This window comes from Corapipo altera, unplaced genomic scaffold (assembly GCF_003945725.1).
Source record: "Corapipo altera isolate COAL_440 unplaced genomic scaffold, ASM394572v1 61305, whole genome shotgun sequence".
Taxonomy (NCBI): Eukaryota; Metazoa; Chordata; class Aves; order Passeriformes; family Pipridae; genus Corapipo; species Corapipo altera.
In genome coordinates this window covers 8,288,022-8,313,023 of record NW_020884909.1, presented here as the reverse complement: position 1 = coordinate 8,313,023, position 25,002 = coordinate 8,288,022, and the positions used below count along the sequence as shown (strand labels likewise).

General features: G+C 47.6%; 1 protein-coding gene across 9 annotated transcripts in view; it reads left to right on the top strand.

Moving 5' to 3' along the window:
* The first annotated feature begins 8,072 nt into the window (after positions 1-8,072).
* Positions 8,073-25,002, top strand: part of MELK (maternal embryonic leucine zipper kinase) — a 29,179-nt gene continuing 12,249 nt past the window's right edge. For 4 of the 9 annotated variants that reach the window (XM_027653048.1, XM_027653041.1, XM_027653040.1 and 1 more), the window contains exons 1-11: positions 12,197-12,575; positions 12,864-12,949; positions 13,395-13,511; positions 13,959-14,102; positions 15,536-15,604; positions 16,673-16,765; positions 17,851-17,949; positions 20,508-20,576; positions 21,095-21,193; positions 22,155-22,241; positions 23,602-23,730. In XM_027653048.1, coding sequence (XP_027508849.1) covers positions 12,512-12,575; positions 12,864-12,949; positions 13,395-13,511; positions 13,959-14,102; positions 15,536-15,604; positions 16,673-16,765; positions 17,851-17,949; positions 20,508-20,576; positions 21,095-21,193; positions 22,155-22,241; positions 23,602-23,730 — 1,056 coding nt within the window. In that variant the 5' untranslated portion in view covers positions 12,197-12,511. Of the gene's footprint in view, positions 8,094-8,730; positions 9,037-10,708; positions 10,993-12,195; positions 12,576-12,863; positions 12,950-13,394; positions 13,512-13,958; positions 14,103-15,535; positions 15,605-16,672; positions 16,766-17,850; positions 17,950-20,507; positions 20,577-21,094; positions 21,194-22,154; positions 22,242-23,601; positions 23,731-25,002 lie in introns of those variants that run through there. The other 5 variants (XM_027653046.1, XM_027653045.1, XM_027653047.1 and 2 more) reach the window with 5 other exon arrangements.

The following is a 25,002-nucleotide window of genomic DNA, read 5'->3' as shown; positions in this document are numbered from 1 at the left end:
CCCGCATATTCAGGGCTTATCTGGAGGGAAGCCCCTCAGAGGTATTTCCTCTCGTGGCAATTCTGTGGGATGAAGAAGTAAAAAAAGCACGTCAAGAGCTCCTTCTCAACCCTTCCCTCGCAAACACCCTCCCAGTTTGTCCTCGGCAGCTCCATCCCCCTGGTACCCGCACGCGATGCTTCGGCTCCACTGGGAAAGGGACAGCAAGGGCAGGAGCAAGCTCAGTGCTGGGCAGGGGCTCCCTGGGGAACGGCACTTCAGTGCTTTAGTCCGTGGCCTTTCCTGCTGCCCTCCCTCCTGGAGGCAGAGGATGACCCGTCCATTCCTCTCTCCCTTGTTTCTCCCACACTCGCAGACCCAGGTCCTGCTCTTTTGGCCCCACTTTTCTTACCAGACCTGGCATCATTTTCCAGAGTCCCCAGGAAACTTCTGCACTTGACCCATTGCTGAGTGCAGGCACTTCCCTCTGTCTCTGGAAGTGCCTGCACAAGTTGTCCTTGTCCCAGCTCTGCCAAACTGACACACACTGACACAGGAGAAATAACAGGTCTTCCTTGCACAATTCCTGACCCTAACCCTTGCCTGTTCTGCCCAGAGCTGAGGGAGATCTGAAGGAATATTAATAAACCACCTTTGTTAAGAGCAGTCATCAGCCTGGTCCTTCAGGCTTTGCAGGAGTTTGTAGGGAACAGACCCAAATTCCAGTCCTACCTCTACATTTCTAACAGCTTTCCTCGGAGAGATTCTGGACAGTAACACATACTACAGAAAGAAAAGAACTACACAAGGAGTAACAGAAGGTTTGGCATGAAGAACAGAAGTTCCTGTTCTCCCTTATCAGGCTGGGACTGTAGGACCCAGTCTTTGCCATCAAGAGACCAAAGTGTTTTCATTAAGACTTAAACCTCTCTCCCATGGGTGTTTCTCAGAGAACTGGGCCAGCACTGAGCTACTCCCATGTGCCTGCAGTGCTTTGGGGAGGGGCAAGACAAACTCCCACTTCTGCTTGGAAGAGAATGAAAAGTCATTCCCCTTCTCTCTCTAACCCAGCACCAAAGCAGTCATGTAGGACAACACCGGACTATGCATGGAAGGCCTGATTCAACTGGGAAAGAAAAAAACCCTAAACAAAGAAACAAAACCACTCCGAATTTCAAGGCAAAAATACACTGCTTCCTGAACAGGAGCACACAAAACACATTGAAGCCAAAGAGAAAACGACAAACCAGAAAAAAAAAAAAGAACCAAAAGAAGTGCTCTGCCTGCCTTGATACGCTCTCTGCTTGATCATTCCAAAGGAAATTCTCCACAGATCAGAAGCAATTACCAATCATTTGTCCTCTATGGAAAATTAATGACTTGGGTTTCTGTTGAGGGGCTGGACATGTCCAATGAGGGTTCAGGGTCTGGTGGGTTGCTTATGGCAGATCCTGACTGGCCCAGGCCAAACCCAACCACCCCCACCACTGCTCCATCCCACATGAAGAATATTGATACTGTATAGAAATACTCCCCTTCCCTGCTGCTCCATCCTTCCTTACACATCCATGGAGCAGGTTTTCTCCACCATTTGTTCCCAGTAACAGCTCTCCAGACTGAATCCCAGCTCCCCCAGACACAAACTAAACACATAAAAACGTAAGTTCCATCAGCACCTGGAATTCCGAGCTCTCTGTTCCCTGGAATCCTCATCCCAACACTCACAGCAATCTCACCTCAGCCCACAGGCTCTCTGTCCTCACAGGGAAACACAGCCTGCTCTGGCACCGCATTTCCTCTCATTCCTGGTCTCCTGCAAACCCCCAGGGAAATCCAATCCCTCAGATCCTGCATCCCTGGACACGAGGGGAACTAAAGTTTGACCCGGATCTCAGCGCCCTGGACAAGTGTGTTCCCAGGAGCACAGGCCCATCCATCCCTCCTTTCCCCCCAGGGAGTCCCAAATCCTCCCCCAGCTCCCCTGTGCCTGTCCCCCGGCCCAGCCCAGCTCCAGGCTCTCCCCCAGCGCTGTGTCAGCTCCAGCCCTGGCAGAGCTGCAAACATACCCCCAAGCTCGGCTCCCCGGGCTCTTGGCTTTCACCCTTCTCTTCTGATTACTCACTACAGGCGTTTCTTCTCTGAAACTTGCTCTTATCCCCCCCTCACCACCACCCCCCGCCCCCGGCCGGTCGCCCCCACTGCCCTGCCCAGCGGCCCCGAGCGCTTCAGGCGCCGGCCCGGCCAACGCCTCGCTCTGCGCAGGCGCCGCTTCCCAGCCCGCCCCGACCGCCGGACCCTGCCTCGCAGTCGCCACCTGGCGGACACGGCCGGGAGCGGCACTGCAGCCGCCCCCCTCCCCCTTGCGAGACCCGCGGCGCCTTTCGCGAGGACGGGTCTTTCTTCCCTAAAACCTGCTCTTACCTAGGAAAAGCTGAGCAATTCACAGAGTTGCTGTTTGTAGCCCACCTTCCCAAAGGATTTCTCTCTCCCGGCGGCAGCGGCGGCGGCAGCAGCAGCAGCAGCAGCAGCAGCAGCAGCAGCAGCAGCAGCAGCAGCAGCAGCAACGCTCCCCTGGAAGCCCTGACTGAGGCTGGGAATTGACACACAACAAGCCAAGAGCATTAAGTCGGCCCCAAAACACTCCACAACCAACCAATTTAAAGTCACCTTTGTCTCAGCTCCCCACGCAAGCAGAGGCTTTGGGATTCCAAGGCAAACCCTGAGAGGCCCAGAGAGCAGCAGCTCCTCAGCCCCACCACGGCCTCCCTCGGCGTCCCCCAGCCGGGAACCGGGCTACCCAGCCCCTGCTGTGCAGCACAGCACGCGGGGGGATGACTTTTGGGACCCCTCCCTGGCCGCCGCAGAGCAATGCAGGCATTGGGGCCAAGTCCTGCCCGGCCCCCGGGCACTGCAGACAGTTCAGCCCCAGCAGTGGGCTTTTCTGCCCTTGCTTCCTCTCTCATTTGGAAGCAGATGGTGAGGAACAAGCCCCACGCAGACGGCGCAGGGGCAGCCCCGGGCACAATCAGCACCGAGCAGCAAGGTCTGGGCTCGCCAGAGGCCTGGGCCTTCCTAGTCCAGGCTGTGGGCTTCCTTTGCTTTCTTCTGCTGCAATTCTCCTGCCCCGGCAAGTGTTAAAAGACAGACTACCCAGTGAGACGTGCCCCAAAACAGCAATCAGTTCCAAGGCCAGAAAATCTCAGGGCCACACTCAGAAACCCTTCTGCGAGGCCCCCAGAGAAGTCAAGGGGAGCTGGGATTCCCTGGAGTCCCAGGGAACCGAGGGGAAGGTGGGAAGGGGGCAGAGAGCAAACCCCCCCAGCTGCTTCTCACTGCAGCCCCTACGGCAATTGCAGCTGCCCTGGGATTTCATGCCCTCTGTGTCTCTTCCATTGGGGAAAAGTACTGGGATGTACTGGGAGGGACTGGGGGCAGGGGGAAGGGACGGGTATGGGACTGGGGAGACTGGAGAAGGACTGGGGACACTTGGGGGATTTGGGCTGGGAGTGGGGTATGAGAAATAAATAATCTGGTTCTATTATAAGTAAAATGAATTTAGTGGAAAACAGAAGGTGGTGAGATTTTTCTTTCATTTAATTCCAAGGTTTTTTTAGGCGCCTTGTGGAGACTGTAAGGTGAAAGGCTCATCTGGGCCTGACGCCAGGAAAACGTCACGGTGGGGATAGGGAAAATTCGTCATCATGGCTAGGCTTCGCGAACGAAGATTTGGGAAGGGCTCTACCCACGTTTGTTGCAGGCGCGTTGGTGGCTAAAAAGGCCAGTACAAGATAGGCGTGTCCGGTTGCAAAAGGCACAGCAGAAAGACTCCTTAGATGGTAAATTCTGCAAGGCACGATTCTTTCTGCGCTGTCTTTTCTCCTCAAGGGTGATCCTGCTGCGTTCGCAAAGGCATCAGCAGCATTATAGATGGTGTGTCTCAAGGCCTCCCAATTGGAGGCCAGAGTAGACCAGTTATGATGATCAGTATGGCCAAGGCTGAGATGTTGTTTCAGGGAGTCCTTGTATCTTCTCTTTGGGGCTCCTCTCTTGCAGCAGCAAGTTCACCATAGAGCAAGATCTTAGGGAGGCAGTGGTCCTTCATCCTGGAGATGTGCCCTGCCCAACGCAGCTGTGTTCTCAGTAACATGGCCTCAATACTTGTGACTGCTGCTTGTTCTAGAACAGATGGATTGGTCACATGACCAGTGGATGTTTAGGATTGTGCGGAGACAGCATTGATGGAAGCGTTCGAGGAGTCGCAGGTGGTGGTGGTAGATGACCTATGATTCAGATCCATATAAGAGAGCAGACAGCACTATAGCTCTGTAAACACTGATCTTTGTACTTTTCTTCAGGTGTTTATTTCGCCAAACTCTTTTATGAAGCTTTCCAAAGGCACTATATGCCTTTGTGTGCTGGTTTAAAAGTTAACCAGCAGGGGAAACCAACCCAACTCAAAAGAGAGATTACAAATCAGAATAACAATTTAATAAAATAATACAATAAGTACAACCACACAGACAAGCAACCGGCCCTAACCCACAAAGCCCAAATGTACAACCCAGCACCCCAGGGCACAAACAAAACGGTGCTCCCTGGGCCCCCCCCCTGAGTCCAAAGCAAAGGGAGAGGGGAAAAACCTGCTGGTGGGAGAGCTGCTGCAGTCCGGCCAAAGTGGTGATTGCAGTTCAGTTGGGGGTGGTGGTCTCAGTCCGGCTGAGAGCGGTGAGCTGCAGTCCTCCTCTGGATCCCACAAGAGGTGGAAAGGTTCTGAAACTCCAGGTTTATATATTCTCCAGCTCAGGCAGCAATGCTTAGCCCCTCTCTCAGAGCGGGGAATTCCATAAAAGGATGCTCAATCCTTCCCTCAGAGTGGGGAATTCCATAAAAGGGTGTGAGGGTGCTCAGTCAGGGAATTCCACAAAAGGGCATGAGGACAGGAGCATGGGCCGGGGGGGGGCACCTCACAGGCCTCTACTGACAACAGTTTCTGGGAAATGGCATGGAGGGCTATAGAATACACAGTTTCGGGCTACACCCATCCGATGATGAATCGGTCCCAGCTGTTCTAACTAGGACACTTTGCTAACCTGTTGTCTAGCTCTCTGTCAATCTTACCATCCGAGGAGATGAGACTACCTAGGTAATTAAACTGCTGAACTAATTTGAGCTCTGATTTGCCAATGGTGATACCGCTGCCGGGCAGGCTCCCAGCCCCCGGCCAAGTCGGCCACCATGCTGCTGGGGGGCCATGCCGGGCAGGCTCCCCGGCGGCCACCAGGGAAAATTATAAAAATGGAAAATATACCCTCGCCACATGGCCAGCCTTTGTGTACATCATCAATCAATCAGGAGGGAGGGTGACACCCCCTCCTGAATTCGAAAAATTACCTTTTAAGGTAAAATACCTGTCACCTGTTGAATATTTAACAGCTTATGTAACCAAAAGGGTACAAAAAGAGTGCTGTTTTTCAAACTGCGTGTGCTTTCCAGGCCATGTGACTTGGGATTGCACCCAGCGCTGCAATAAAGGATTTCTTGCTGCCATTTTCCTTGTCCTGCAGGTATTTTTTGTCATTTCATAAATCGAAAGCAAGGATTTTTCCAACAGGGACACTGGTGTGGGACTGTGATTTCAGCTTGAGACCCACAAGCTTTATTTCACTGCCAGCTCTGCTCTCAGCAGCAGCTCTGCATCTTGCCATCACCGCCACGAGAAGCTGTTCCAGGTTCTCACTGCAGGATCTTCATCTTGGCTCCAGCTCTGGGACTTTCCAGCTCCAACCTCACACTCCCAATCCCAGTCCCCCAGTTACTCCTACAGCCCCACAACTCTTATCCCAACTCCAAAGTCGCAATTCCTACCCTATACTGATTTCAGCTCTTCCCGCCCAGTCTATGTTCCTGCCCATCAATCCCTATTCCACAGCTGCACAAGGATTTCAGTGACGGTGCCACAGTCTCTATCCGAGCTTGAGACACTCTCCCAGCTCCAGAGATGCAATTCCAGCCCAATACCGATTTCAGCCCCAGTCTCCCTGTCCACTTTCCCACTTTACAATCCCTATGCCACCACACAGGGATTTCAGTGACAGTGCCACATTCCCTGTCTCAGTCCTACAGTGATTTCTGCTCCAGTGCCATGGTCCTTATCCCTGCTCCACAGTCCCTTTCTGAGCTCCACTCTCCCTATCCCATAGCCAGACTCCTAAGCTTTATTTCTCTGCCAGCTCTGCTCTGCCAGCTCCCAGTAAAGCTGCTGCACGTTCCAACCCTAGCATCTTTCTTTTGTTAAAGGTCTGAGTTTTCCACTCCAGTTCTCAAGCCCACATTCCATGCCAAGCCTGACTATTTTTATCCCAGCTCCATGTGTGCAGTACTTATGCCAGGTCCATGCTCCTTAACCCAGCCTCACTCATTTTGCCCACAGCCCTACCAACTTTATGTCTCCACCAGTTCTGCTGCCTGAGCTCCAGGTCCTCAGCTTTCTGCTGTCTCTGCCTAAAGCTGCTTCTGGATATCTCTGCAGCCTGGGGCTGTTGACAAGGCCACAAATCAGTCTTAGTCATTCACTTAAATATCTCTAGGAGCTGTCCCACCCATCCTAATGGGAACAGTACTACACCAACAAAGCAATAGAACAGACAATCAAGTAGTCAAAGATGAAAATAAAAGTAAAATAAAGTGACAATAGAATGAAACACCTTTTATTACGTTTCTTTGTAACAATACTTTCAATACCAGCCCCCCTGAGAGGCTGCAGCCTAGTCCTTCTGGTTCGGGGGAGCACCCCTGAGCATGGGCTGCTCCCCCCCGAGCACTGACCAAAGCTGGCCGGCAGAGCTGCCCGGGACACCGCCTGCCCAACGCCCTGCCTCGGCAGCTGCGGGGAACCCACCCCGGCTCCCCCTGGATCGGCAGCCGAGGGGGTGCTGCCCCATGGCTCCCCACGGCTCCCTGGAGCGGCAGCCGCGAGGGTCCCAGCCTGGCTCACCGCCGCTCCTCGGCCCAGCGGCCGCGCCGATCCCGGGCCGGCTCCCGCCGCTCCAGCGCCGCCCCCAGCCCCGCCGCCGAACTGCCCTCAGGGGCCCCCCCCCCACGCCATTTATAGCCCGCGGCCCGCACAGCCCCGCCCCCTCGTGCCAGCCCAGCCAATCCCAGCGTCCGGCAGCGTCCGGCCCGGCCAATCCCCGCCTGCCCGCTCCCGCCCCGCCCGTCCCCAAGAACCCCGCTGTCCCCTCAGGCCCCGCTCCCAGGGGCTGCTCCGCTTCCGCCCGCTCCCCGCCTCCCTCCCCTTCTCCCGGGAGAACTCCGGGACGGGACGGGACCGCGGACCTCCCACCCGCCTTTCCAACAGCGCCTGCGGGCGCCGCGGCAGCGCAGGCGCGGCTCCGCCGGATCCCGAAGCAAAGGAGCCGAGATCAGCGCCTCAGGGGAACGCAGGGGGCGGCTCCGCGCCGCGGCTGAGCGGGCACAGCTTACGGGAAAGGGCGGGCTCATTGAAAAGGCGGGCTGCGATTGGACGGAGCGGAGAAAAGCGGGGTGGGAGTGGCGGGTCGGGATCGGACCTGCATGTCGGGAGCCAGAACTTCCCGGAGAGAGCGGCCCCCGTGCCCAAGACAGGCCAGGTGCCTGGACCGGCAGCCGCGGGAGTTCCGCCCCAGCTCACCGCCGATCCCGCTCCGGCTCCCGCAGCTCCAGCGCCGCTTCCACTCCCGCCGCCGAACTGCCCTCACCCGCCCCCCCCCCCCCCCCCCCGCTATTTATAGCCCGCGGCCCGCACAGCCTCGCCTCCCCGTGCCAGCTCCGCCAATCCCCGCCCGCCCGTTCCCGAGAACCCCGCTGTCCCCGCACGCCCCACTCCCGAAGCCGCTCCCGCCCGCTCCCCGCCTCCCTCCCCCTCTCCTGGGAGAGCTCCTGGACGAGACGTGATGGCGGAGCTCCCACCGCCCTGCCGTGCTCCCAGCAGCGCCTGAGGGGAACGGGGGGCAGCGGGATTGAAAAGGCAGGCTGTGATTGGACGGCGCCGAGAAAGGCGGGTCGGGATTGGCGGGCCGGACGCTGCCTCGGGCCGGGATTGGCGGGGCTTGGAGCCCGCGGGGCCGCGGCCGCGGGTGGCGGGAGGTGCTCGGGTGGTCGAGCGAGGGCCGTGTCGGAGGGGCCCTTCCCGCGGGTCCGTGGCCGTTCCGGGTCCCGCTCCCGGGACCCCGTTCCCTGCCCCGCCCCTTGGTCGGGCCGGACTGCCGGGGGCCCGGCCCCAAGGCCCCTGCAGAGCCCCTCGGGGAGCCCCCCACCGGCACACCGGGCGGTTCCGGGGCGCGAAGGCGGACTGTGCGGCATGGGGGACCGGGGAGCAGCGGCGACGTGGTGGGGCGGGAGTCGGCGGCGGGGAGGGGGGAGGACACAGAGCAGCAGTGCGCCTCTGACCGCCTCTCTCCTCGCAGCACTTCTGCGGGGACTTAAACTGCCCCGACTGGGCTGAGATCAGCTCCCTGGTCGAAATCTTTTAAGTGCCGTCCCCACCCCTTATCCCCCTGCCCGCCCCAGGCCCGCTGCCCACCCTCCTTCTCCCGCGCAGTCTCCGCTGATGCTGAAGTTGATCTACGCTCAGGTTCTGTGAACCAATCTCTGGCATGCCTCTCTGCAATCCCAGCCCTGCAGTTGCTATCCCAGCCCTACAATGATTTCAGCTCCAGCTCCACGTCTTCCCACCACCAAGTGAAGTTGCTCCTTGATCAGAGAAGGATGTTTACTTCGGGTCCAGCTCTAGACACTATATTCCAGCTTCAACCCCAGAGTAGCTAGCCCAGCGTATGGGGATAGGGCTGGTGGTGGAATCACTGAGGGGCTGGCATAGTGGTTCTCCAGGTGTAGTGGTGAGGAGTCAGCACTTGGGACTCACTGTGTCCTCTTTTCTTGGCAGCAGCCATTGGAGAAGACAGAAGAGACATCGTGTAGGACAGTGAGGCCAGAGTGAATGAGCAGAGGAGTGGCCTCAGGCTGGAGAGGGACAAGAGAAAGGCAATGTGGGCAAAGGGACTTCCCTGTTTTCACCAGGTAACCTGCAGGGTTGTAATATACTTAAGATGCATTTGCTGTGCATCCATATGGATAGGCTGCGTCATCATGGCTAGGCTTCGTGAACAAAGATTAAGGAAGGCTCTATCCACATTTATTACAGGCACACTGGTGGCTAATGAGGCTAATACGAGATAGACATAACCGATTGCAGGATAGGCTGCAAGCATGGGGAAAAAGTCTCACCTTAGAATGGTGACAGGAAATCTCCTTCTATTAACCATCATGCATTTCTTAGTACGTAAAATCTATTTAATGAAAAACAAAACATCAAACAGTGGATTGATCAAGTTGTGCCCTGGCTGCAGCAGATGCCTGACTGCACTCAGCAAACGGAAGGTGCCTCTGGGGACCAGTGAGTACTCTTGATGCTAATGCTATCAGAGCTCAAAATCTAAGCTCTCAACAGAGAGATCTGAATAATTTGCAGTTAAAGAAACTGCTTTCTAGTTCCTTCAGCTTCAGGAAGCCACAGTGGCAGATGGCCAAATGTGCAGTCAGTTGGCTGCAAGACCTTTAACTCATTGGACCAAAAGTTACTGCAGAAAGAAAAATAAAAATCTATCAGAGGAAGTTGTTCATGGATAAAAGTCTTCATGCATGGTTCCGTGCAAGTTTCTTTATGCCGTTCCTTCAGTTTTAACTCCATTACAAGTGATTCCAAACCTTCTGTTTCTGAAGGTCTCATTCATTCAGGTTGCTTCTCCTCTGGCATTTCATCCGCATGTCCTGCATAAAGTTTCTGAAAGCTGGTTCTTCATGACTCTCCTCAGTCACTGGGGGAAGAAACGACAGTTCAGCACTATTTCAGTACTTGTTCTACTTGTGTTACTGAAAAAAAGCTAGAATCAGGATAGCCAAAGCAAGATAGAAAGTCTGTTCCATCTTCAACTACATTACAGAGCAAAGGAAATAAGTGATCCTACCCATCAGTGGAACAGGGAAAGAATGAAGATTAAGTCTGTGAGCTATGAAAGAGAAAAATCACACTGTAACAACTTAGAAGATTGCTCCAAGACCACAGTCACAGGAAAAGGGAAGAGAGCCAGGGGCAGAAACTGTAAGGCCAAAAAGATGATGGACACATCTGTGCATCAGTCAGGTTCAGATGTCACTGCATGCCCCAAGCCTAACAAGTTCTCTGGTTTATGTGTGTTATACACCTCTTAATTACTTGAATAGAAAATTTAAAATTCAGCTTTCACAAAGGTTACAGAGTGATATCCCTAGAGTGACCACTGCAGCTGAGCTTCTGCTACAGATTCTGACATGTCAGGTGACTGAATATTTGCTTTCTCATATTCTAATCTGACTGTTTCGCCTTTTCTAAAGTATTTCATTATTTCTAGTAGGTCCACTGCTTTAGCTACGCAGCGGGGTTTCTTCCAAACCTGTGACTGACACAGGAAGAGCTAAGTGTGACCAATCCCACAGGAACTAAAGCCCCACTCCTCTAACATGGAGCTGCTTTCACACTTCTTGTGAGGACAAAGAAGCACTGTATTACTTCACAAGGCAAACTCTTCAGAAAACTTCTGCAGTAACCTTTATCTTCCTGGGGAGGTACCTGCCAGTGTGCTGCCCTGCACACACACACTGCCCATGTCCTTCCACAAGTGTTCCAGCTGCTCTCTCTTTTGTTTATTTTCAGCTTCCTCCTGTAGATAAAGATTTACATGTGGATTCTGAGAACATTTAAAACATCAGAAGAAGAGAAACCTCACCCAAACCCAGGAGTCTGTCCCCCAGTCAGAGAGCAGAAGTCACTCTCTGCAGGTCTTACATTTCAACTAAGGTTACACAGAACTTCTGACTAAGCATGGAAAGCAACTTCCAGTATGGTGGGATTCTAGGACATTTTCAGCAGCACCAGGAAGCCAAACTTTGTGTAGCTATGCCTGCAGAGAACTGTTGTTTGGACAGCTAGAACTCAAGGTGAGCAGAGCTACTGATTTTGCACTGCAATTCAGTCTTTCTTACTGTGTAAGTCAAACTAGTACTCTTCACTTTCCCCCTTACATCTTTCACACTTTTCCCCTCACATTTTCTAGACTTTTTCTCCCCTCACTTTTCTCCTACTTTCCCTCTCATGTTCTTCACACTTTTCCCCTCACGTTTCTCAAGACCTTCCCCCTCTCGTTTTAGCACTTTCCTCTTCAGGTTTCCTGCCCTTTTTCCTCTCCTCAGGTTTTCTGTCCTTTTCCCTCTGATGTTGCCCACCATTTCCCCTCATGTTTCTTTCATTTTCCCCCCCTTTTTTTCACTCATGTTTCTCATAATTTCCCCCTCACATTTCTCACGCTTTTTTCTGCTTGTTTCCCACCCTTTTCCTGTCCCATTCCCTGGCCTTTTTCCCACACATGTTCCCCACTTTCCCCCTTCATTTTTCTCACACTTTCTCCCTCACACTTCTGCCCTTTTCCTCATCACATTTCTTGCCTTTTTCCCCCTCACATTTCCTGACTTTTCTCTCCCCCCATGTTTCTTATGCTTTCCTCTCATGTTTCCTGCCCTTTTCTCCCCTCACATTTCCCTCATGTTTTTTCACTCATGTCTCCTGCCCTTTTCCTCTCACATTTACTGCATTTTTAAATTAACTGACAGACGAGGTTACAGACTGGCTTGTGGGTTTTGTGTGTACAGAGCAAAGCTGCAATACTGCATTAATGAGCCTGTTGTCTGTTAATAGCCATCTACACAAAGGCACAGAGAGGGTGACAGTGACCTCTCCGCCTGTCCCGTGTTGCTCCGGGCCAGAGCCATGCCTCGCCGTTGCCAGGGGCGCCCACGAGCAGGCCACGCAGGGTGCGGCGGGTGGCCGGGCCTGGGACGCGAGGGGCCGCGCACGGAGCTGGGATGCTTCGTCTTCCGGGGCCCGCAGTCCCGGCTGCCATCTTGTGCGTGGCGACAGCCCCAGCAATGCGGGTCCCATTGCAGTCTTAGGTGGCTGCAGGCGTGGATGCTCTTCCTGAAAGGTACGGGTGCTGTTTCCCGTCTCTGCAGGAACCGTTTGTGGCCGAGGTCGCCCACCTTTGCTGCGAGCCGGCAGTTGAGACCCTCCCACCGTCACTGCATCCGCTCGCTCTCGCCCTCCCTCCCGGCACGCCCCTCCCACCCCGACCATTCCGGTCCGGCAGCGTGAGGTGATTGGCCCCTCGGGCCCGGCAGCCGGAAGCGGGAGATTTGAACGGTAACGGGCTCCGGAGGCGACTGCGCTGCGGGGTCGCTGCTCCCAGCGGGGTTGAACTTAGGAGTCTCTTGGTGGCACCGCCCCGGGGACCGGGACTCGCTCGCACCTGTCACCGGATAGCCCTTACGGAGTCCGCCTCGAACTTGTCCGTGAGAGCAGCCGCCCTCCCCGGGGCCGCAGCCGAGCCGCTTCCCGTGCCCGAAAGCGTGAGCGCGGGCTACGGTCTGTCCTCTCAGGAGCTGCCTGGCCCCTGCGGGTCGCAGAATGGCCGGAGGTGACTATGCGGAAGTTCTCAAGTACTATGAATTACACGGAACAGTCGGCACAGGTGGGCTCAGTCTGGGAATGCAAACAGATGTATGTGACGTGTTCGCCTGCCTGAGCGTTTATCTGAGCAGAGCAGAGGAGCAGAGGAGGCTGTGGATCATATTTCCAGGGTGTATTTTGCGAGGCAGAAGTCTGGAAATGTAGCTGGAAGGTAGTGGAGTGATCACTTTTTCCCCTAACAAAGGTGCTGCATGCTGTGCATATAGGACGTGTTCCAGGGCGATTGAGGTCACAGGTGAGAAAGCTTGTTGCCATGCAGAGCTTTACACATCTCTGTTTCAAATTCTAGGTGGGTTTGCCAAGGTAAAACTTGCGCGGCATCGTCTCACTGGTGAAAAAGTTGCGATAAAAATCATGGACAAACTTGCTCTACAGGTAAGTCAGAAGATACTTCTAAGTCGGTAACGTGCTGTTCCTGTGGAGTTCTTGGGAACACAGGTGCAACTGTCTCTGTAGGCTGGTGGTGGATGCTGTAGACTTGAAAGAATGTTAACAGAGCACCACAAAATTCTGTGCCCTCTTATGGAGTGGGCAACATTCTATGGCTGTAAAACTAAGGGAGTTTTGGATTTAAATAACGAATGACAAAATAAATTACAGTAATTCAAACACAGTGCTGATGAGAATAGTAGCAATTGTGCATCTGTCACTTGGGGCTTTGCTGACTAGTGTGTGAGCAGTGACAGAGCTGGAGCTGCTTGAGTTTGAGCAGTTGGACTGTGTGCTGTGACATTTAATGTTGTGCAATAGTCTACTTACTGTAATGTACAGGTGGTCAAACTAGTTGGCAATTTCATAGCTTGCCGTTGTGTTCTCTTAGGATGATTTGCCTCGTGTTAAATTAGAAATTGATGCCATGAAGGACTTGAGTCACCAGCACATTTGCCAGTTGTATCATGTGATTGAAACACCTAAGAAAATATTTATGGTTTTAGAGGTAAGAAACCGTGTTTCTGCTATGACAAAGGTCCCTAGGTTTAGCAGCAGATGGTAACAAAGTCCAAATGAAACAATTCTTAGAAAGTTATCTCAATGGCAAGTGTGTCCAAGGTGCCATAGTTGGCAATATGTTCTGTCCTAACTAACTTTAATTCCCATCTCATGCTCCAAAAACTAGCACCAGCGGGATACACAGGACCCCAGAACTCCCACAGAGTTGTCACCTCCTGGGCAGTTTCTGTTGCCTGTGATGTTAAAGTGACATGTCTATAGCAACATGTTGGGCAACAGTCGGGCTCCTGGGCTTGTTGGATCTGTTGCAGGCTGGCCTGGGACACACTTGGGTGCTGCTGAGATAAAGCAGAGGGAAAGGAAGAGTGCTTTCATTCGCGTTTAGATTTCATGACTGTATTCCAAATGTTTTCTTTCTCCTACCTTTGTGCAGTACTGTCCTGGAGGAGAGTTGTTTGATTACATAATTTCTAAGGACCGCCTTTCCGAGGAGGAAGCTCGTGTATTTTTTCGGCAGGTTGTTTCAGCAATTGCTTATGTGCACAGTCGAGGATACGCCCACAGGGATCTCAAACCAGTAAGTCTGAACAGTAATCAGATTTGCACAAATAATAATGAAGACCCGGTTTTATTTCTCAGTATGGAGCAGGTTTATCTAACATCTCTAACGTTTGCTGAAAGAGCATTATTTCTACTTGATGCTTTGTTCCTCAGCTGAGCTGGATGTGTCTGTATCTGAGGAAGGAGCTTCCTCTGAAAGAGAAGCAGAACAGTGCACTCATTTGAGACTGGAGCAGACACAGATCTGATTTTGGTGCTTAGGCATTCCTTCTATCTTCTTTATTTCAGCTTGTACCCAGAGAGAGTTGTTATGCCCATCATGCCCAAAGGAGAATGGTGACCCCCACAGCTTAAATGAGTGGAGACTCGACAGGGTGCAAGGGGAGGGACATGCCACAGAACCTGTGGCTTTGCTGTCACTGCAGGGTTTAAGTGTGGGTTTAGGGAATAGAAGCCTTGAGACCATTTCTCTTTGAAGGGATTAGAAGTTTGCATGTTTAGAGACACTGGCAACCCTGAGAAAAGCAAATTCTTACTGTACGAGCATTTTACTAGGCAGCTCACGAAATCATTGTCTCCAAAGAACTTCTCTCCAAGGAAAACCTTCATTGCATCTCTTGGAAGGAGTTGTCTCAGCTGGAGTGCTGACAGATTTATAGGATCATGTCATACCTTGCATGGGAAGTGACTTCTAGTGGCTTGTTTGAATCTGTTGCTTGAAACAGCATCAGACTGAGCTTCTTGGGGCTTTATCCAGTCACATCTTGGACCTCTCCCAAGGATGAGGCACAATGTCTCTGCTTTCTTCCTTATGAAGAGAAAGGGTTTTCCTTAGTTCCAGTCTGATGCCTCTTGTCTATCATCATCCCACCACATGCTGCTGTGGAGGGGCTGACTCTGTCTTCAGCCCCCCCCGGAAGGAATTAAAACGCTGCTATGAGGCCTCCACTGACGCTTTCTCACCCGCAGAGTGTCTCTCCCTCAGGCTCTCCTCACTGAAAAAGCGTTCCACCATCCTTGGCAGGCTTGTGCCTAACCACGGAGCTTACCTTAGTTTGATGTGTTTCCTGTGCTGGGGGGCTGGGCAGAAACTCGATGGGCTGTTCTTGCTGTGCTGAACAGAGGGTAAGTCAGTTCCCCTACTCTGCCAGCTCTGCTCCTTTTCATACCACCTGGGATATTGCTGGTTGCCTTTTCTGCCAGGGCAGGCTTCTGCCTCACACTCAACTTCCTGTCTAGCAAACTTCCAGGCCCTTCTCAACAGGTAGGAGCTCATATTCCCTATCCAGAATACAGGACATATTCATTAACAACTGGTCAAAATCTCCAGAGGAGAGCTCTAGGTAAATTCTAGCTGCTAATGGCAAGAAGAAATAATGTGAAAGGAAGTGTTGTTTCTGGAATGACTTGGGTTACAGAAGAATTCATTACTACTTTCTCTTTTACTAGGAAAATTTGCTGATTGATGAGGAACATAATCTGAAGCTGATAGACTTTGGACTTTGTGCAAAGCCAAAGGTAAGAGTGTCAGTTGCTCTCACAGAGCAGAGCTGAATCAGCTACAGTGCACACATAAGAATTGCAGATGTAACTTCAACGTGCAGTGCAGAGCCTTGCATTGAATTCAAGCCGTTTGTCTAGTTGTTGTCCCATTGCTGATTTCTTGGTGGAGCCTTAACAGTGTGAGAAAGCAGTAACCTGCATGTTCTAAGCAGAATTTCAGATCACTTTCTTGTCTTCATCTTTTATCCCAGTTTAAGGCAGAGATCACCTTGTGTGTGTAGAGTACCTGCTTGTACTGTAAGAGTTATGTTGGTGTGCATTTTTCCCTAATAAATTTCGATGGCATGTGTCTTTTTTCATAAGATTTGTCTATGTGTGGAGATTGTGGATCAAATCAAATAGATTTCCTTTACATTTACAAAGCCTCTGGATCCAGATGCTTGTACAGAGTTGTTTTCCAAGTTTAAAGTTGATTTCTAGACTGCTGCTCTGTCAGCTTCACCTGCGAGATGGGTGCTTTTAAGAAACAATTTAATGGGAAGAAGGTCTTGCCTGACCCAAAGTCCTTGGATTGTTTTAGCTGACTCAAGTTAGAACACCTTGCAACCACTATCTTGTTGGTACAATGTCATCTTACTCTGATCTGCTTAGAACAAAGCCCAGGCAAAGTATTTACATGGTTTTAATAAGGGAACATTTTTTTGTGGTTCTTTATGAAGTTATTGCATTAAATATTGGTATAAATATCCAACCAGCCTCATGCCCAGTAGCTCTTGGGTCACTGCTTCCCAAGTTCCATCTTTTCTCTTCATGGTCATGAAAGGAAGTATTCCTATCGGAGGAGGAGCTGCAGAAAAGACTAGCGGGATAACAGGTGAATAAGCCGCTTGGGATCTGAACGTTTGCAGGACACTCATGGCCGTGGACAGTTTTTGCCTCGTGAACCCATATATTATACCAAAGCAAAATATAAGGTGGATGTACATAGACAACAGAGGAAAATGAAGCCTCTGAGGCCTCTTAATATGTTGTTGCTAGAAGACACCATCTGTGTTAGAGCCAATGCTTTCTGTCTTGTTCTAGGGTGGCCTTGATTACCATCTGAACACATGCTGTGGAAGCCCAGCTTATGCAGCACCAGAACTGATTCAGGGCAAAGCATACATTGGCTCAGAGGTATGTAGCACAACTGTGGATTAGGGTGGTTTTTTTCCTGCCTCCTTTGTATTTAAAGGTGGTGAGGTTGAGATACATTCCTTTGATGTCTCTCTTCAATGCCACTGGATAATGTTGCCTCAGTGGCTCTCAGAAGCTGTATGACTGATAGCAGTCACAGCCTGGAATAGCATATCATGCTCTTAGCCAGCTGGCTTGTTCATGTCTGACTAATCCTTCACTGTCTCCAGGTGTTACTCTGTGTTTTAGTGCCCTACAAAAAGTAACTTATACTCCTTCCTTCTACATTATTTCAAACAGCAATTTGTTAATTATTCAACTCTTGTTGCAAAATTTTTATGCAGTCTCAGTGTCTTGTGTACTTTACCTTTAAATTTGTGTATGAAAACTTGCTCTTTGTACTGTGCAGTGTAGTAAAATTAGAGAGAAGAAAAACTGTGGCATTTATCCAGCTTTGATTCCATATCTGGAACATTAGGGCCTGCTACTTGCCTTTGTAAATCCATCCAAAATGCTGTAATTGCAATTCACTCAAACTTAGTTGGCTCTACTGTTGGGTGGAGTCAGTCTTTTTTCCTTTATTGCCCTTTGCACCACTGTCCCTGTCCTCTAACTCTTGTTTTCTTTTTTTGTTTTGTTTTCCATGAAGTCAGTGCTTCTCAAAACCTCCTTTTGCTTTATGATTGAAGTGTGAATTACAGTATGAGGCACATGGACTTTGTCATGACTGTACAGAAAAAATAGAGGGGCTTTAAAGCTGATTGTAACTGTGCTGATAGGTATTGTAATCAGTAATACATTTCAGTACAAAATCCCTTCCAATGAGTTTGATTTCATTTTTGCTTGAGACATCCTTGTACGTAATGCAGCAATTTGGTGACCTAAGGAGAGGATAATAGTTTTACCAGCGCTCCAGCTTCAGTGAATTGAAAACTGAATTCAGGTTGTGTGCTTTCACTTGGAATGTAAAGACTTAGGGAGCCTACTTTTAGTAAGTTGCATGTGCCAAAGAGAGACAGTGTTACCTGTGTCTGAGCCATTTTAGACAGATCAGGTTTGTGAACTCTCACTCTTTTATTTTTTAGGCAGATATTTGGAGTATGGGAGTACTGCTGTATGCTCTACTGTGTGGTTTTCTCCCCTTTGATGATGACAATGTCATGGCTGTCTACAGGAAGATACTGGTAGGTATTGATGGTGCTAGAATACATGAGGAACAGGCATCTCTAAGCATTATGAGAGGCTTTTGCTTTCTGATGACAGAACCTGTTAAGCTGTGTTTGGGTAAAAGGCTTATTTGTGGAATTTTGTTATGCTTTGTTACTTTTCTGATCAATATTTTGTTTTGGATTTGTTTCTGTCTTCCATCAGGCTCTGCAGGACTCTAGGCTGGTCCTGTGATACGGTAGAAAACTGAGCTTCAGCAGAAGGATTTTCTTGCTAGTGGCCCAGATTTTTGCATCTGAGCCTTTATCTATCTTCTCCTTGTATTTTATGGTTTACCAAAAATATTGTTCTTAAACGTCAGCTATTCTCATATCTAGGAAAAGGAGGATTCTGCATCTGCTCTTACACTTTCCTCCTCCTAAATGAGTTGAATAAGTAGTAAATTATATAATTAAGCCATTGGTTCGGTTTCCCTGTAAACTCCTCTTGATGTGGCTAAACAGATGCTGTGTCTTATCACGCATGCACCTCTGCCAGCCACTTCTGAGCTGCCTTAAAATCTGTGTTGATAAAGCTTACACTAAGTGAGTGGGATGAGGAAAAGCAGTGTTCAGTATGGGCTTTGGGTTCATCTATCTCATTCTTCTTCTCTTATCCAGAGCCTAGTATGTTTAAACCCCCCCCCCCGAAAAACTCCTTGAGAGTGCTCAAGGGCTACTTTGGCAGGAGGCAGCTGACACTGCTCTGCACAGGAACTATTTTTAGCGTGCTAACAGTCTGGTGTCCACGAAGCACCAGACTAGTTCATCAAAGAGTGTGGCTTTTTATTCTGGAATTGGAGCGGACTTAAATACTTGGATAGAAGATCCCTAGGAAGCTTGGTTTGAGTGGTTGCAGAGAACTTTAAAAAATAAGAAAAGGGAAAAAGAAGGAAGCAAAGGCTTCAAAGAGGTTGTGTAAAGGTGCTGATGTTTAGATGAGGTGCCATTAAAATTACATGACTTTCATACTCCCATAGTCATAGAATATCTTTAGTTGGAAGGGAGCTATGAAGTCCAACTCCCTGCTTCTTGCAGGACTACCTAAAACTAAGCCACGTGAGTGCTGAGGAGTGTTGACCAAATAATGCTAGTGCTTAAGTGTGCTGAGACAACCGATGAGGTTTTAAAGTTTAGTCTGGAAGCGGTCAAAACCCAATCATGTCACAGGTGTTAAGATGCAGTCTTACTATTTCCACTCCAAATTTGTTTTAATTTCATGTGGCTATGAACTGGAAATTGCTTGAAATGAGAATACTTACCCGCTGTTCTGGAATTTAATTTCACACATTACAAATCCTGAAACTTATTGTAATCTCAATTTGGACCAGTTGTTCCAAGTCAAATCTGCTGTTTGAATCTAATTAGAGTTGTATGACTTACATACAATGTTTCTTTCCTCAGAATGTTCCACCTCTCTTCATTTGGGAATACTAGAATGAATGTCTTTTGAATGAAAATACAAGTTGTGGTGTAAATTCTGTAAAAAACCCTTATATCTGGTGTGATCTTATGCACCTGGTAGATATCACAACCTATCCAGCATTGCCCATAGTCCAGTAGATGAGAATTGTTTGTTACATCATTTTCTGTAGCAATATATTAAAAGCAAAATGTAGATTACATACATTACTTAGTTTCAGAGTAAAACTGCATTGTGAAACACCCAACAAACTATTCACAAATAACCTTTTAGTAGGGTCTGTAAAGAGGTAAGCTAAATTCTTTAACCTGTGATGTCAAAGCAGTACATACTCTGCTTAGAAATGCAGGCTGCATATAATGCAAATGTTTTTTCATTGAGGAATTTGTCTGTAGAAAGAAAACTGCCATGACAAAATGATAAGTACATTATTTGACAATGACTGTTTATTAATTTTATTTTTTTTGTTAATTTTCATTGCAAAGTAAATGATCCTTGATGGTGAATTTGGTTTGGTTTTTAGCCACTGTTGTACCTCACCTCTGAAAGCTGTTTTCAATTTTCTTCTAATTGAGAATTAAAGAAAACCAACAGTAAATCATTTGATTGAAAAAAACTTACCTCTTAGACCTATAACCTTTCTCCTGTCTGCAGTATAAGATTGAGCATTAGATTTAACCTGTTCAAAAAAAGAATATCTTAATACTGAGGATGGTGTACTTTTAGTGTCTGAAAAGTATTGTTTTCAGTGAATCTTCACATTTCAGAGCACTAATATCAGTCATTCATACTCCAGCATGTTTGCACTTCTAGAACTTCAGTACTGACTTGATACAATGGATAAAGGAGCAGGTTAGCTGCAAAAGTGGGCAGAGATGGAAGTTTCAAACAAGCTGAACGGGTCAAAACTACAGCTGGTGATTCAAACATGGTATTTTCCTTACTGATGCAGCTGGGTTTTAGTACTACCATGATGTTTATTCAAGTCATTCTTAAAGCTAACATGTTCCTGCTATTCTTTTTTTTTCCGAGTACAGATGTTACTATTGTCCAAGTACTTTAGTAGTTCCTTCTGAGATTCAAGGTTAGTTCTAAATCCTCTTCTTTTCTGCAGAGAGGAAAATACAGTATTCCAAAGTGGCTCTCTCCTAGTAGTACACTGCTCCTTGACCAAATGCTGCAGGTAAAGGTATTGTTTCTGTTGCATAGGTCTATAAAGTACTATTACATAGGTCAAAACATAGCATCACTGAAACATTTTAAAAGAATTCAGTGTTTGAAAAAGGAGTTTAATTCTTATACACTTTTAAAGAAATCATTATCGTTGCCTTTGGCTCAAAAATATTTGAGAATGGAAATAATTGAACAAAGTTTAAATGATTTAACAAAGTCTTTGAACAGCTTGCTTTTGGTTGTTCTTAATAAAAGCAAGAGCTCTTTTGTAGGTAAACTTACTAAATATGTATTTGGGCTACGCCTAGGGAATGTAGTCAGTGCTGTATATCCCTGGGACATCTATTGTAACTTGACAGTTTCTGTAACTGTCCTTCACAGCTCACATCTTTGAGTGTGAGCTTCCTTTTGATGAAGTTCTGAAGCAGTATTGGTTTCCATTTTTACCCCTAGCCACCCATTCTGTGTAGAAGACGAATTATTTTTTCACTTCTCCACAACTTAAGTATCACTTTTATTGCCCACCAGGTTGACCCAAAGAAGAGGATTACAGTCAAACACCTGTTAAGTCACCCTTGGCTTATGCAAGGCTACTCTGATGCTGTTCAGTGGCAAAGTAAATACCCAGTAAGTACTCTGGTCAGATGAATATTAAAGTGTTTAATGTAATCTTTACTGGCTTATGACCATCCTTACAGTATGGGGGTGTGAAGGCATTTCTTCAAAGATGAACTTTGAGATGGCCATGGTTCCTTTCTGATTCTTTAACTGTCAAAATATTATTATTTGCTCTTGATTTCTCTTGTGGAGAAATTTCAAATGTGTTTTCATCATATTCTGCAGCTGAATCTGCAAAATAACTGAATTCTCATCAAAATGTGAAGTATTTCTTCATATGAATGACGAATTCCTTCTCCAGGCTGCTTGATACTTTGTTTAAGGTGTAAAACACAAATATTCTGGAGAGCATGCTAAGACGTGATTATGGTCTATCTTGTATGTAGTCCTCACTGAAAATATGAATAAAAAATTCAATCTCATTGAAAGAATATTCGTGCTGTCTCTCTGTCACTTGTTTTACTTGTGTGAGAGATGAAGGCAGAGGAAAAAAACCAAAATAATCTGGTTGTCAGCAGAAAGTGCTGAGAAGTTCCTGTATGTTGGCAGCCAATGCTTCCTGTTGTCACCAGATGCCACTGTTTCTCCACATAAAGAAGAACTTGACTGTGCTCACAGTGTCAGTGCTACTAGCTGGCTCTGGAAAAGATATGCATGTCTAGTGGCTTTGGATATTTATGGACAGATGAAAGAACAGCCTCTTTTCTAGTAAAAATCTCACCTCCTGTTGGGTGGCTTACTTGAATTCACAAGCTCTCACCTGTGAGGGGCCAGGCTGTGAAGTTGTATGACTTTTACAGTCTCCTCCCTACAATGTTTAGTTATGATGCTGAACATTTGAAAGACAAGGTCTAAAATCATCGTTGACTATTGATTCAGCCCACTGGGTTTCATGACAGTGTCACTGTGAGGTGTGGATTATGAGACAACTTGAAAACCTCATGTTTCAATATCCATCATGTTCTTACAGCTGGGACATCTTGATGAGGACTGCGTAACAGAGCTTTCTGTGTTTCATGAGCAGAGCAGGGAGACTATAATGGAATTAATAACAGAGGTAAGGAGTATATATCAGTAACTTACAGTAATTAATGATGGTAATAGAGTAAAAAAATTTACTGTGTTATCAGATACTGTATTATGTATTCTCAAGTATGACATTTTAAATACTTTGCAGATTTAAGGAGCCCCTGCAGAACTAGAATCTGGCTGTAGCTTGTAACTACGGTTCTGAAGTTCAAATTTGTTTATTTCTTTTTATCATTTAATTGTGCTCATGATGTTTCCTAAATCTTACTGTTATTTCCCACTATGGTAAAATCCTTCTGAATCTCTGGAAGTTAAAGTAGATTTACAGAAATTTATAGTTGAACAACAGATGCCATTTGCTGGGTTAGCTCTTTGCTTTGAAATAGTTCAATAAGTAGCAGGTGAAGAAAAAAGGAGAAAAATATCAGAGCAACACCAAGGTAGACTACAAAATATGTATTTTTTTTGAGTTACTATTTACAGTTTTTTAAAAGTAGCAAGTCACTTTTGACTACAACTGACAAAAGTTGAACTGACTACTTCTAGAAGAATTGTGCAAAGGTTAACAATAACACTGCAAGCTGTAGAAGAGACTTAAAGCATGATGCATACTCCAGCTTTTACCTGAATCTGAAAATTCTTCCTTAAAATTTAATTTTTTGCTTCTTTGTAATTGTTAGCAGTTACAATAGTTGTTTGGTTTTTCTTTAACAGTTGGGTTTCCCATGTAACTGTAGCAGAAGAAGACTTTTAAACTGTGTGTGATACTTACGATAGATTTGTGGAGTTGATGCTCCTTGTTTTTCAGTTACAGCAGATGATCAGAAAAATCTGTCTACATGGGGAAGAGTCCTTCCAAATAGCTTTGTGATATTTGCATAGTCCTTTACTGAAGGACTTCTAATCCCTTATAACTAATTCAAACTAACTGCATATGCTGCAAACCTATCAAACATGGTGCTTGTGTTCCTGACACAAGCAGAGTTGCTGAAAATCCTGCAAAAAGTTGGTGCTGTTTGTAGGGGAAGAATGGGCAGGAGGGACTTCAGAAAAATCAAATCTCTGGTTAAAATATTGGATAAACCCAATTACTAGGTTTGCCATTCACTTCAGTAGATAGATCCTGATCCCAGCATTAGTTTCCATGCTAGCACATGAACTGCAAACTAACTTGCAAAGAACCTCCGTAGTGCCTGTTTCATGATCTCAGACACATAAAGTGAATCATCTGAAGTCTGAAATTACACTGTGGTCCAACATTAGGGTTGCACATCAGGTGGACAAACTTGCAGAGACACAGAAATTTTCAGAAGGCTGAGCTTGCCTTGTATTTGCAAGGTTTCCAAAGAGGAGATTAAAATACTCTTTTTCTCTCTGTGTCTTGCCAGTGGAAATATGACCAGATGTCAGCAACATACCTCTTGCTTCAATCCAAGAAGGCTCGCGGCAAGCGTGTGTGTTTAAGGTTTCCATGTCTAACACAACATGCTAGAACCATGCCGTTGGCAGGCCTCAAGGTAAGCTTGAGTTCAGCAGGATAGCATCCTGGTTAAAATCCTGCTCTGCATTGACAAAGCTCTGCCTGAGGAAACATGCTGGTGCTCTAAATATCATTAAGAGAACATGTATGCAGTCAGCCAAAGTCTTTGTCATTAAACAGTTGAGTCTTATTAACACGACTTAGCAGCTGGGATGCTTCTATGAATTGGCTTTATTGGAATAGCTCTGGCAGGACACAATGTATCAAGAGCTGCACAGAATCCCACCTTGGCTCACGTTAATGGGCCTAATCCTCTGTTGTCTGGCCTGTGTGATCATTCCAGATCTTGTTCTGTGATGACTAACTTCTTACTGCACTCCATGTTTCTCTATATATATTTTTGTACCTCGGGTTGCATTTCACATGGCTTAGTAAGGAAAATCTGAAATGTCATGGCATGTGACCTGGGCAGCCTGCTTTGAGATGACATGGGCACTATGTGAGCTGTTGATCAAAGAGCAACTCCTTCCTCATCTGTTTCCTTTGGGAACATAATCCTAGAGAAGACTTGGTTTATTTTGAGTAAAGGAAACATGTTGCTGCTATTTTTCTGATGATTGGGATTTTCAAGCAGTTTTGTATATCTTAAGGGAGTTTCTATTCCTATAGTTTGATAGCAAAGTGCACATAGGGCACTTCAGAAATTGGCCAAAGTTGCTAAATCGCTTGCAGTGTCGTATATAATATGCAGCTATATGAGCTGTTGGTGATATTTGTCTGTTAGACAAACTGAGAAGCATTCAGTGGAATCTCAGACTTACCATTAGCCATTCCCCCTTTGAGCTGAGGCATCTGTGTGAAACTACTTGAATGTGCTGTTTCTGTGTAGAGGCAAGCACTCAGGAGAAATACTTTCTTATGTATCTGATTCAGTTGCGTTTAAATCCTTTCAGTTAACCCATACAGCTTCTTTGAGACGAGAATTGTAGGCCTACTAGAGCTGCGTAACAGATCGTGAATCATAAGTGTTTCTCAGGATGCATAACGTGACTTCCATGATCATGGTAGGTTAGCCTTCTACACTCCAATGATTAAATGGAGGCTCTCTAGGTTCAGCTGCGCTGATGCTGTGAAGTTACTGTATTTCTAGTGATATCCTAGGTAAATTGGTCTGGCAAATGCTACTAACATATGCATTACGCCTTCCCAGGTGATGGTGGGGAATTGCTGCACAATACAGCAATCCATTAATCCTCCAGCAGCGCTAAGGACACATTTAACTTGCTTGTGTGTAGATGCTGTGGGTGAA